Here is a 14,652-nt window from a genome sequence, read left to right on the forward strand (position 1 = left end):
CAACAAAGCCGAAAATAGGATGTGCCCTAATTAATTATCAATTTGAAAAGAAAAAAATGTCGCAAGCGATTAAAAGAGCGCACGTCTAAAAATTGACTGTATTAGGTACCTACTCTGAGAGATAACTCTCAGAGGCTCAGAGACTCTGAATATTGGTTTCAGAACATTGTGTCAACGATTTTTTGTCCGCGCACCTTTTTTGTCCAGTAGTTTACGCCCACACGTGAAATAAGCAACATATCGACGGTGTAAGTCGGCAATCACATAACTCAGTTTGCGACGTCGCAGACTTCCTGTCATACTTTATTGTTTTAACGGAAATCAGCTCACCGCTAATTCTTTAAAACAGCTTTGATTTTTCTTCGCTGTGAGAGGAAAATTCTGTAAAAATTTCAAGGAATGATGTCAATTTGTTCTTCTTTAAAAAAAATAACATAGAGGCAGAGATTTTCAGACACCGCAAACGAGTTATGTGATTGCCGACTTACACCGTCGATATTTTAGTCGGTATGTAAAATTATATTGACAATATAGAAATGAGAAATTGAGAGAGAAAGAGGTGTTGTTATGGTTGCTCATTTTCTAAATGAAATATTATTACTTTCTCCTTTTGAATCATCTTTTTTTAATTGCCATTGATGAATATTTGGTTTTATTTCTATCCTTAAAATATTCGATGTACAATATACCTTATATATGTATAGGTACTTTTTTTTTTATTTTTTTTTTCATTTTTTCTTTACGAAATTATTGCTTCATTTTGAAAACATTTATATTTTTAAAACGTGGCAAATATTTGTAAAACCTTTTCTGAGCGACATTAATCTCAATGAGCCGTAGTTGTGCAGACGGAAACTGCAAAAATGAATAAAAGAGGGAAAAAACCAAGAAGCACGCAATCTTTCGTTTTAACCCATTTGTACATCGATCTTTTAGAGTCAAATACGTCAAATTTTGAGCGTTTGGTTGCGCGTACAGTGTACACCTCGCTGCAGCACAATAAAAGCACAAAATGTTAAAGAAAAAATCGAAGAAATCATTAAATTTGACACGAAACCACCAATATTTAAAAAGCACACATTATATTATTATTCTCCTTTGATAAATTGATACATATTTTTTTCCCATCAATTTAACCCTTTGTTGCATGAGCTACTCGTTGATTTTGGAGGGAAAATCCACATTATACAGTATTTTTTCGACATTAGAGTCGGTTAGAATCGATTTTTATGGGTTTTTTTAAAGTAAAGAGATCAGACTTAAAATGTTCCTCAAAACTCATTTCTTGCTTCGATTCAATTTAATACTCCAGCACAGAAATAAAGCTGAAAACCATTTGTTGCTTTCATGCAACGCTATGCAACAAAGGGTTAAATGAGAATATTCAATGCAGAGTGTGCAAACATTTCAAAATCATGAGTCAAAAAACGCTGACTATGCGAGTATAAATATTAAAGCCTAACAGAGCGGAGCGGCGTGCTACCAGCGCGAGAGGCTCACTGGCGCCTACAAACCTAAGTGGATACTTCACGCATTGCACAATGCTTGAAGTATCAACTTAGGTTTGTAGGCGCTAATGCGCGTCTCGCGATGGCCGCCCGCCCGCCGTGCGGCGGCGCCTGAAGCAACTTTTTCACAACAGAGTTGTTGCACAGTATTTTACGAAATTGAACGTATTAAGAATGACAGGCATCCTTTAAAAGTTCAGATCTTTCCTCGCAATATAAATCAAGATACTTATCGTACACAGGACAAATCTAAGAGCCTTTGGCTGAGGCAAATATAGAGGTTTATCCGGTTCAGGTGTAACAAGGTGGAAATTTCTTGAAAGATAATTGAGTCCTGTTACACTAAAGAGGTGTAGAGAGTTTCAGTGAATTTTGTCTCATGGAATTGACGCTCCCCCACTTTTACCAAAACTCTCAACTATATATTATTCTCCGTTGGACCAAACAGACAAAACAAAAGAAAAACATGCAAACCCTCATTCTTCGAAGAAATTATACATTTTCATCCAAAAACGTCGTGAGCAATGGTCGTTTGTATTTACATGTAGGCCAATTAACTTTGGGTCTCAACAGGCACGTGGACCAAAACTCCCGTGCCGAAAAAACGAGTGGACGTAAATTACCGGAAAAAACAAAAAGCGGACAAAAAATCGTTGAGGAAATGTCCTATAACCTGAATATTTACTCAAGATTGATTGCAAATGCACTTCAAATTTTCTTAGCACATTTACGTTTTGATTAGCGTATTACATGGATTTTTTAATATAAAAGTAAAATATTCACCCATCAATGAATGGAGAAATTAGTTGTTAGCCGTAACTTTGCAATATTTTCATATGGATCTACCATTTACATCTGGATCATACTGGATCTACATTGTATGCCATTAACTTATGAGTTCCTGCAAAAGGACGTGTATGGACGTCAGCCTTAAGGATTGTGCCATATTTTGTCCAAATGATTCTTGAAAAGTATGTAATTGATAGTATATCTCTTGAATTTGGGCTACTACTTTTTACGTAAAATAATAAACTTCATCGATGAGAACCAATTTTTCTTATTCGAAACCTCTCCTGAACTTTATTCATTACATTGTTAACTGGACACCAAGTTTAAGAAAAGCACACTGAAATCCAAAATAACAACCACCATTTTCCCAGTCATTATTCGAGAAAAAAATCCACACCAAAATGTTTGTACTAGACTAACCAAAGTTTAAAAACATAGAGAATCTTTCCACATTGATGCTAATGGTAGACTTTTCAAGAGGCCGAATCTATTTTAAATTGAGCTACATTTTGCAATCAGGAATTACTAATTTTGGCTGAGTTAAAAAATAAAATATGTACCCTGAGTTTCCTTATTCAGATAGGTGATTTTAGGTACAAATAATAATGCATTATTGCAAAATTCTGCCCAATTATATGTATGTATTCAATGGTATTAACGCAAAAGTTGTAGGTATCTTTTATTTGGAAGGATCTACAAGAATGTATCGAATTAATGAAGCACCAACCATGTGTCGTTTTTTTTTCTTTCTTTTTTTTCGAGATTCTCGTTTATCTTTTAAGCAGTGTATGCTATTTCATTACTCCTACTATTTTAAAACTCCTTTAAAATGTAAGATCTTCGGATTCTCCTTTTGGACGGTCTCTCACTGCGAGAGTTGTTCAGAAAGTAACTTATTCCCCACTTCATCCTCGCGAAATACTGATTACAACAGTCTCTCAAATACTTCACAGAAGTGCTATAAACAATTTTAGACAATGGAGATGTTGCATGTGTGAGGGATTTGCGATTTGACCATTGATTCTTATTGATTCTCCAGGGAATATCCCACCCTACCCTGAGAGTCTACCTCTACATAAAAACAAACTCTCCATGCAAAAATAGAGAGCAAATACATTAGCAGGGTTGCCACTTTATTTGGGGACTCCAAAACTGAAAACACGGCAACCCTGCTAATGTATTTGCTCCCTATCTTTGCATTGAGAGTTTGTTTTGATGTAGAGGTGGATTCTCAGGGTAGGGCGGGATATCCCCTCCATTTTGGCCTCACTTTAAGAGCTTTTTTTGAGCTTGGGAGTTGATTTAAGAGAAAACCAGTGGCGCCATCGTGTTTCTCGCGAACTTTTAAATGAGAATCAATGGTCAAATCGCAAATCCCTCACACATGCAACATCTCCATTATTTGACTAATATCATTAAATTATATGACGTTTACAACTAGGGAACATGTAAGAACATTCAAATATTTATTCAAAGTTTTTACGGAGTCTGATTTATACAGTATATTTTTTAAAATCTTAATCAATTCATGCGGAACAGAGAACGTCTTGCCTTATGAACTTGTACGCCTAAAATATTGTAGAGATGCTTGACGACTAAAGGAACAAATATGAATAGACTTTCCAGATTGCCATCCATTTAGAGCTTTGGGTCTAATCCTGGGTCAGGCTGATGCAGAATCCAAAACTTGACTGCGCGTTTCTAGACTTGTTCCTCCAAGTAAATTGGGGGCCCCAACTCTACCTCCTGGGCGATGGTATCCACTGGACTCCACGCTGTTTGCTTATCCCGCAAAGGCGAGTCTGCAAGACAAATTATCATGCTAATATGTAAGAAAAAAACAACGGTATTATGAAATTCTGATTTTTCGACTTTTCTAGTCATTTTAATGTCAAGATCACTTTGAAGTAGACATATTTAAATCAAAAGGAACTTTATCCAGTCTGATATGAACCCTGAGACCCATAAGAATACATGCATGACAGTGTTCATGTCACGATGGATATTACTACTTTTGATTTAAAAGTGTCCAAGTGTTTCTATCGAACTGCCATGACAGCGAAGACGAAGAGAGCCGTAAATAAGAGCAAAAACGAAGTTTAAGAAAATTGTCTCAGCAGTGTCTGAGCGGAAAACTTCTTTGAAAAAAAACTTCGTTCTTCGTCAAATTGCCACTAATCTTCCGAAAGATTTCCTGTAATCATTTTAATGATCGAAAATCGACGAATTTCATTTTCAACTTTTTAAAACAGGAGTCTTTTTCATTATCATGTTAGGCTAGTGTTATGGCCGGTAAGACTGCCGCAAGTGCTATATTTCTGCATGCTCTCGTGTTTGCGCTCTGGACACACAACAAAGATATTTTAAAGTAAAAAATTGGGAGGAGAGGCCCATTTTACTTGAAAGTACAGCTCTCATTGGCTCTCGAACGGAGTTATGCATTTTATGGCTGTTTTTACTGAAACAACGTTAATTTTTGCGCACCCACAACTTTTCTGCCTTCATTCCCGTCTGATACCTTACGATCTTTCGATCGATTAGTTTGGTTGCTTTGTAGATCATTTTTCATTCTCGATTCGGAATTTTGGCTTGAGGTGCTTTGAATTTGGGTGATGGAAAAAACATCTCCATTTGAATAAAACCACATAATTTTTGAGCTGAAAATTTGTACGAATTTTCGTTGTCAATTATAGGCTACCCTGTGAATTTTTTATTATTTTTCCAAGAGAGTGAGTTGTTTCTATATAGAAACATGCTCATTTTCAGGTGGACCTGGGGCTCTGCTTTCCAGTAATATTAGAGTTTTGGGGCTCATCTATAAAAATGAGCACGCACCATTGTTCCCTTTTTGAAACAACTTGTTCAGTTTAGAGGACCAAGAAGAATGTTATTGAAAAGATCTACACCGAAAAAAGGATGCTGTTTTAACATTCTGGATTTTGAAAATGTGTGCGACAACTCACAAAACGCTGAGTTAACCCCCCTTAGAAGTTAGTTTTACATCTTGACATTGAATAATTGCTGAAGCGGTTATTTCAGCGTTTTGTGAGTTGCCGCACTTTTTATTACATCCAGAATATTAAAGCAGCATCCTTTTTTTTCGGAGAAAAATCTTTGAATTTTTGGGTCTAGAGAAGTTGCCCAAAAAATTAACTAATGCTGGTCTTAGCAAGTCAATAGGTTTGCTCGGGAAACTCAATCCAATTTAGCGGCAGCCCATGTAGCATTTTTCAACGGAAAAATCGCGATTTGTTGCGATTTTGTCGGCAATAAAATTCGCTAAGATCATCAACATCTGAGCGATTATCCTCGATCTTGTTGCAACAAAATTGCGATTTTATCGCCCGGCAATTTATCGCGATATTATCGCAACAAAAATTGCGATATATGGCGATTTAATCTCGATTTTATCGACGAAAATTAATCGCGATTTTATTGAACAAAAAATTGCGATGCAGCGATTTAATCGCCACATATCGCAATTTTTTATTCGATAATATTGCGATAAATTACCACCGATATCTCGTGATAATCAATCGATAAAATCGCTAATTATCGCGATCACTGCTACTTGGGCAGTGGCAACTTCCAAAGTGTTGCTGGAGTTACGACTGCTAAAAGTGCAAGAGGCATATAGATACAAAGGGTCTTGTTAGTGACCAAAGAGGATCTCGTTTTTAGCGACGAAGAAAAGTTTGAAGTAGGGCACGGGCAATTTGCGTCGGAATTGATGGGGCCCGAGCACTCGTGATTAAACGGCATTATTCAAAGGGAAAATAAACGGAGTTTCGACCAAATGATATCAAAGCGGACCACATGATAAATGAATTCCCAACTAACAACCAGGCGCGGAGTTTTTACGTTCGTCTCGATGAATACTTCCATAAACGAGCTCGGAGCACGCTTTTGTCTCTCACGCAGGACGGATGTATGAAAATATTTCTATGATTTTTTGACCGCAAGGAGGTTGTTCCATCATTGCAAAGAAACATAACACCCTTAACTTCTAGGGAAAATACGATCTGTAGATCTTAAAACCTATCACGGAGAAAAAAAACTCGTGCGTGGGACCCGAAGTTTAGGTCATATGGATCTCTGAAGTTTTCAGATTGAGCATCTGAACACTTTAGGTCTAGCTGCCGAAGTTCAGATCATACATCTGAAACTTCAGTTCTTACATCTGAAGTACTTCAGTTCTCACATCCGAGGTACTTCGGTTCTCACATCCGAAGTACTTCGGTTCTCACATCTGAAGTACTTCAGATGTAAGAACTGAAGTTTCAGATGTATGATCCGAACTTCGGCAGCTAGACCTAAAGTGTTCAGATGCTCAATCTGAAAACTTCAGAGATCCATATGACCTAAACTTCGGGTCCCACGCACGAGTTTTTTTTTCTCCGAGTAGCACTTGGAGAAGAAAACTTCGTGTGTGGGACCCGAAGTTTAGGTCATATGGATCTCTGAAGTTTTCGGATTGAGCATCTGAACAATTTAGGTCCAGCTGCTGAGGTTTGGATCACACATCTGAAACTTCAGTTCTTACATCTGAAGTACACGGAAAAAAACGAGTTTAGGGCTGGTACCTGCACCGAAGGTCCCAGCCCTAACCGGGTAGGTAAAATTGCTTCACCTCCACCGCCATAGGGGCAGGCCCGGCGCGCGTAGAGCCCAAATCTACCTGCTTCAGGGTTCAGCCCTACCTGGTAAGAGGTAGACCCTGTCCAGGTAGGGCTGGGCCTTACCCACGCAGGGCCTGCCCTGTGGCGGTGGAGGTGAAGCAATTCTAGAGCCCAGCCCTAATCTCGTTTTTTCAGTGTACTTCGGTTTTCACATCCGAACAACTTCGGTTCTCACATCCGAAAAACTTCGGTTCTCACATCTGAAGTACTTCAGATGTAAGAACTGGAGTTTCAGATAATAAGTGATCCGAACCTCGACAGCTAGAACTAAAGTGTTCAGATGCTCAATCCGAAAACTTCAGAGATCCATATGACCTAAACTTCCGGTCCCACGCACGAGGTTTTTTTCTCCGTGCACATTTGGACGTATTTCTGTCAAACGGAACTATGTGCATCATGACGTGAACCCTGTTATGCATATATTCTTATGGATCTCAGGGCTCATGTCGTAATATGCATAGACGTCCTAACATGTTTACAAAGTTAAATTTCACACACTGCAAAGTTCGGGGCTGAACAGAGTAACTATCCGTTCCGGGCTCGGAGGCTGAAATTCCATTTGGGGCTGTCCCTAAATTATTACGTAAAGCTCTAAAGGGGGGGGGGGGAATCGAGGAGAGCGTTACGCCATTTTGTTTTCACGTGTGAATGGATTGGGACCTACATCACAAAAGCGATACAAGGGCATAGGGGGGGGGGGGGGTATCAAAATTCCGAAAAAGTTACAAAATTCCTTAAAAATTGCGCTTACCGTTGTAAGATGAAAGAATGTAGCTGCTTCGTTTGGAGGGCGCAATCCCTGGGAAATCTTGGTTCCTGAACCAAGGCCAAACTCCCCACAATCCACCGTCATTCTGTCAAGACCAAAAATGATAAGATTAGAATAATTTTTTTCTAGAATGGCTCTCGGGAGAAGATGCAGAGGATCGGATTGAATGTTATGGCTCTTGTCACTAATCGTCACTGGTATCTGCTCATGTAGCCACGTAATAAAAATCGTTGCATTCTGCCACATACTATTTAAGTGCTGTGAGCTTAGGTACATGAAACAACGAAAACATTTTTTGGTTACTTTTTGTGAGACATAAAAAGGAACCGGTATTTTTAATCTCTTTCAGAAATTTCATGAAATATTTCACGTGAAATTTCGAGATCTTATTTTTTCACCCTAGGTCTCAAAAAAAAAGGTTAAAATCAAACCAGGTAACCTTTTTTGAGACCATCAAACTCGGATCACCTGGCCGGGAATCGAACCCGGGACCTCCCGATCATTGAGCAAGCGGTACAACCATTAAACCGCAGGAGGCCAAAATGCCGCCCAAGGTGGCAAAAAATAATCTAAATAAAATCTTGAGGGAAAAATCTAAATGAGATCACAGAATCTTGAAATTTCACGTGAAATATTTCATGAAATTTCAGAAATTTATGAAAGATATTGAAAAATACCGGTTCCTTTTCATATTTCGCAAAACGTAAAAATTGTGAATTTCTTCTGTTTATGTGTGTTTGAGTGCGGTTTGCATACTCTATCTCCTGAAAAATACGATATATTTCACAGCCTCGTGAAATTTCATGAAATATTTCGCTGAAATTTCTAATCTTTTATTTCTTTCTTACGTTTCATTCCACCCTGATGTCGACCGACACATAAATTAGCAAATGGGTGGTTTTTATACGAGGATTAAAAATAAACAAGTGGTACGGAATATAACAAAATAATATGAACTATGCAAAACGATAATCCGGGTATCGGAACTTGGCTGTTTTTGAAAACGCCTTCAAATGCGGCCTGATACCTCACGCATTCCGGAGAGTTCAAATAGTTGTATCATTGCGCCGTAAGAATGTGACGGAAGATTAAAATGGAAATAGCCTCCACGAACGCCGGGCTTGTCGATTTCCTTCGACATTTTTGCAGTCGTGAATGCATAGCTGAATTGCGCTCCAGCTAGAATTATTGAATTTTGCAAAAAGGAGCCAGGAGCACTGCAATGTTGCTATGATTGTGCAGATCCTTTTGTCTTGGAAGAAAAACCTGATTATCCGTAAACAGTTTCTTTTTACCCGATAAACACTGTAAATTTAAGACAAAAATGATCATGTAAATTTCATATTTTTTCAGGATTTCAATAGTTACATTGCAATTGATGAAGTTGCACAATCGTAGCAACATTGCAATGCCCCTGGTTCCTTTTTGCAAAATGCAATCCACATGAGAAACTCTACCCAGATAAGACATAATATTTTTACAATATTGGGCAAATAGTGTCAGTACTGTCGCAATATTTACACAATACTGACAATATTTTGATAAAATGTAATCAAAATCATTTTTTAAAAAAATGTTTAAAGAATCTTTATTTAGTATTTTTAAAAATAATATGTTTACCCAAAATATTATAAAAACATTTTCACAGTATTGACACAGTATTTCATAGTATTTTAAATTATTGGCACAGTATTAATACCAAAAAGGAAACATGGTGTACACTTTTAACATTGGCTCAATATTTAACCAATATTGGCCCAATGTTTGCATAAATATCAAAACGATATTGTTTAAATATTGGCTGAGTATTTCTGTCTTATCTGGGTAAGAACCAAAATGTTCAAATGTTCAATGTTCACTAACCACAGCGAGGAAGGTGTCCTCCCTCTTGTGTACAGGCGACTGCTCGTCCGTCTCGCCGGAGCGGCCGATGCGGGGGACGGACTTGACGCCGATGAGGAAGGGGTCGCTGTTCTTCTTGCCGATCCTGGGGATGGCCTTGGAGGCCTTGAGGAACTCGGTGTTGCGCCGCCCGACCCGCGGGACGTTCTTCGAGGCCTTGATGAAGAAGTCGTCGCCGCGGCGCCCGCGTCCGATCCGCGGCACCGACTTGGACGCCTTCAGGAAGAAGTCGTCGCTCCGCCGCAACCGCTCGCCCATCTCCGCCTCCACCGAGATCTCCCGCTTCTCCTTCGTCTCGCTCAGCGTCGATAGGTCGTCCCCTTTCACCGGTCGAGGCTCCGCTAGCACGCTCCCGAAAATCGTGAACCCTGAAAATATCCACCGAATGAACTCGTTTAGGAGAATGACGAACGAAAGGCTGCCAAAGAAGTTGCTTGATTGGATTCCTCCTGGGAGAAGACGAAGGGGACGCCCAGTGAAAGGGTGGCGACAGGGAGTTTTAGAAGAAATGGACCGCGTTAAACAGAAAGGAACCAAGCCACATCAGCTATTGCCAAATTTAATTGGGCAATTACAATTTTTACATGAAAACGGTTGTGCGGATTTTCGTGCAAATTTCAGAGAAAATTCTCTATGGTGCGAAACAAATTCCTTAAAATTTTCAAAGAAATCCGAATAAACGTTCTCTCGTAAATAAATTAATTGTCCCGTTAAACTTGGCAATAGCTGATGTGGCTTGGTTCCTTTCTGTTAAACTCGGTCCAAATGAGGGATTGTCAACTCCCTGAAGGGCTTTGGGAGGATAGGGGACTTTGGCGGCTAGGGGTCGCAGAGCGCCAAAGAGGCCAACATACTATACAAACGCATAAAGCGGCACATACATACTTATACATGAACTCGTTTAGGGCCGCTTCTACTACTTGCAACCTCATGAGCAGATCCAGCAAATTGGCAACATTGTTTTTCTCCATTTAAAATTATGGAAATGTATAGATTCTTGGAGGGGCTAGATGCTAGATGAAAAGAATCGATTATTTAACATAGATTTAAATGGAGAGAATACGGTGTTGCCGAATCACTGGATCCGCCTCTGTGCAGCCTGCTAGCTGATATTGAAATTATAATAGACAAAGCGATGGACAAAAAGATGTAGGGAGTATGGAGAGATCGTATTGGTTGAAATGGGTGGTTTCCATAGACTACAGGAGGTAAATGATGGGCTAACTGTAGGGTCTTTCATGGGTTGCCGTTAGGTGGTCTACCACCTGCTTCCTTTGTCAATTGCAATCACCAGCTTCCACCAGCAGGGACACTTCATATCCCTTTTGTCTTATTTGTCTATCGCTTTGTCTATCAATTTCATCAATTAGCGGGCTAACTGTTGAAATTTTGTGTTTGTAGACCGGATAAGAGGAGATTAAGGAGAATGGAGTTATGTGAAGGCGTCTTTTTCATCTAATGACGCACAAATTAACCCCACAAAATTTATGTCGAGGAATCGTTGCAAATAGCTGAGCTAAAAAGAACACAGCTGGGCTATAATACACATCATTCCAATAGTTTTGATTCTATTAATCCAGAAAGGTTTCAGGACATTTTGTCAACGATGTTTTGTCCGCGCACCTTTTTTGTCCAGTGGTTTATGCGCACACGTAAAATAAGCAACAGTGACTTGGTCCAAGCGTTATATTTTAGTCGGTATGTAAAATTATATTGACAATATGGAAATGAGAAATTGAGAGAGAAAGAGGTGTTGTTATGGTTGCTCATTTTCTAAATGAAATGTTATAACTTTCCCCTTTTGAATCATCTTTTTAAATTGTCATTAGTGAATATTTGGTTTTATTTCTATCCTTAAAATATTCGATGTATAATATACCTTACATATCGACGGTGAAAGTCGGCAATCACATAACTCGGTTTGCGACGTCGCAGACTTCCTGTCATACTTTATTTTTTAAATGGAAAACTACTCAACGGCAATTCCTTAAAACTGTCATGATTTTTCTTCTCAATGCGAAGAAAATTCTGCAAAAACTTCAAGAAATAATATCAATTTGTTCTCCTTTAAAAAAATGACGTAGAAGCGGAGATTTTCAGACACCGCAAACGAGTTATGTGATTGCCAACTTTCATCGTCGATATGTATAGCTACTGTTTTTTTATTTTTTTATTTTTTTCTTTACGAAATTATTACTTCATTTTGAAAACACATATATTTTTAAAACGTGGCAAATATTTGTAAAACCTTTTCTAAGCGACATTAATCTCAATGAGCCGCAGTTGTGCCGACAGAAACTGCAAAAATGAATAAAAGAGGGAAAAAAACCAAGAAGCACGCAATCTTTAGTTTTAACCCATTTGTACATCGATCTTTTAGAGTCAAATACGTCAAATTTTAAGCGTTTGGTTGCGCGATACACCTCGCTGCAGCACAATAAAAGCACAAAATGTAAAAGAAAAAATTAAAGTGCTTTGGAAATCATTAAATTTGACACGGAACCACCAATATTTAAAAAGCACACATTATATTATTATTCTCCTTTGATAAATTGATACATATTTTTTCCCCATCAATTTAAATGAGAATATTCAATGCAGAGTGTGCAAACATTTCAAAACCATGAGTCAAAAACGCTGACTATGCGAGTATAAATACCTATTAAAGCCTAACAGAGCGGAGCGGCGTGCTACCAGCGCGAGAGACTCACTGGCGCCTACAAACCTAAGTGGATACTTCAAGCGTTGTGCAATGCGTGCACTGGCGCCTACAAACCTAAGTGGATACTTCAAGCATTATGTAATGCGTGCACTGGCGGCTACAAACCTAAGTGGATACTTCACGCATTGCACAATGCTTGAAGTATCCACTTAGGTTTGTAGGCGCCAATGCGCGTTACCTGCTGGCCGCCCGTCCGCCGTGCGGCGGCGCCTGAAGCAACTATTTCACAACAGAGATGTTGCACAGTACTATACGAAATTGAACGTATTAAGAATTACAAGCATCCTTTAAAAGTACAGATCTTTCCTCGCAAAATAAATCAAGATACTTATCGTACACAGGAAAACTCTAAGAGCCTTTAGCTGAGGCAAATATAGATTTTTATCCGGTTCCGGTACAACAAGGTGGGAATTTCTTGAAAGATAATTAAGTCCTGTTACACCGAAGAGGTGTAGAGAGTTTCAGTGAATTTTGTCCCATGGAATTGACGCTCCCCATTTTTACCAAACTCTCAACTATATATTATTCTCCGTTGGACCAAACAGACAAAACAAAAAATAACAAAAAAAAACAAAAACAAAACAAGCAAACCCTTATTCTTCCAAGACATTATACATTTTCATCCAGAAACGTACTAAGCAATGGTCGTTTGTATTTACATGTGGGCCAATTAACTTCGGGTCTCAACTGGCACGTGGACCGAAACTCCCGTGCCGAAAAAACGCGTGGACGTAAATTACTGGAAAAAACAGGTGCGCGGACAAAAAATCGTTGTCAAAATGTCCTATAACCTCCAGATATAATAGTTATTTAGATCTAACTAGTTTATAAAAATAATAATACGTGAAATTAAAGATAACTTTGAATAAGTTTTAGATTATTAATATCTGTAGTTCAACGAAACAAAGTATTTTGAGGATTGGATTTTTAACTGAAATTGCTTACTCAAAAGTGAACAATCCTCTAGAAATTGTAGTAAAAAATTAATTTGTAATGACACTCGGGAATAGAAGTAAATATGAATTATATCAATAATATTAAAACTTATCACGATATTACATATCAGTCTTAATTCAATCAAAACGAAGTGTTAAACAATTAACCGACAGGTTACTTCAGAATAAATAAATCACATACTTCTAAAGTCCAAAAATCGAGTAATTGAACAAATTGATGAAGAAATTTCTGAAATTATATTATTGCGTCAGAATGGAATCGTGATAATTTATTCCTCGAAATAAACAGCAAAGAAAACATCGATTCCGCTGTCAAAACAATTGAATGAATCCTTCATCTTACGATAGCGTCACCTTCCGGCAAAAGTATCACAAGCGCCATGCGAAGTTTCGAAATTTCCACCGCCATTTTTATTTTTTTTACAGAGAAATTGTTGGCTGAATTTGTTTGAAAATTTCACTGAATTTTATGGGCAGCACAAAGAAAATTCAGTAAAATTTTCCGACAGATTCAACCAACAATTTCTCCGTAAAAAAAATAAAATGGAGGCGGAAATTTTGAAACTTCGCATGGCGCTTGTGATACTTTGGCCGGAAGGTGACGATATTATGAAACGGGTTTATGATTTTTATGATTATTTTTATGATTTTACAAAAACGGACGATACGCACCTATCATGAGAACGAACGGTCGATGATGAGATAGCTTCATTTTTGTATCAGAGTGAACGAGCACTTGAAAAACACAACGAACTGTTCTTTTTGAACTACCTGCACTTTCGTTTTATATTCGCATCGGTGCCAGCTGCTTAGTGTGTCACCTAATTACATCCCGCTGGTTTTTGCTGTTCCTTTCCTGCGGGCCGATTATCGAATCTTTATCGAAAGATCTTGATCGATAAATAGCATTGCCAAGATAGGGAAATACCTATCGATCTATCTATTCGATAACGATTTAACAATCGACCCGCTGTCAGAGTCTCTGCGTTTACGCATCCCTCGGTTTATTCACCTCTTCATCGCAAACTTCGGCTCCCACATCACCTATCAACCGTTGTATTTGTTGCTAATTTTAGTCATCATGGAGGCAAACAACGCTCTCAGAACAATCCGAGTAGCACAGTGCAACGAAAACATTGAAATAATTCAGTAATTAAATGCACCTGAATTGCAATTTATTTGCATAGAAATTATAATATGGGTCGCATTTAGCAAAACGGAGACCAGCGCGATTATCAGTGTTTTCAAGATCGTGCGGCTCCTCCTTTTCTTTTACGAATACTTACTACTTGGGGGTAAGTCCCCTGGCCGCTACGCGGCCCAATCC

The 14,652-nt window shown here is 38.4% G+C and overlaps 1 protein-coding gene across 1 annotated transcript; it reads right to left on the reverse strand.

The window, feature by feature from the left end:
* Nucleotides 1-3,748: 3,748 nt before the first annotated feature.
* ETH (Ecdysis triggering hormone) lies at nt 3,749-14,284 on the reverse strand. The gene is made up of 4 exons (XM_019048228.2): nt 13,998-14,284; nt 9,609-10,015; nt 7,728-7,830; nt 3,749-4,099 (listed from the first exon to the last, which is right to left on the reverse strand). Exons 1-4 carry the CDS (start codon nt 14,035-14,037, stop codon nt 3,999-4,001), a joined length of 651 nt encoding a protein of 216 aa, XP_018903773.2. The 5' UTR covers nt 14,038-14,284; the 3' UTR covers nt 3,749-3,998.
* Between the last annotated feature and the right edge of the window lie 368 nt (nt 14,285-14,652).

This window comes from Bemisia tabaci, chromosome 5, assembly GCF_918797505.1.
Source record: "Bemisia tabaci chromosome 5, PGI_BMITA_v3".
Lineage (NCBI taxonomy): Eukaryota > Metazoa > Arthropoda > Insecta > Hemiptera > Aleyrodidae > Bemisia > Bemisia tabaci.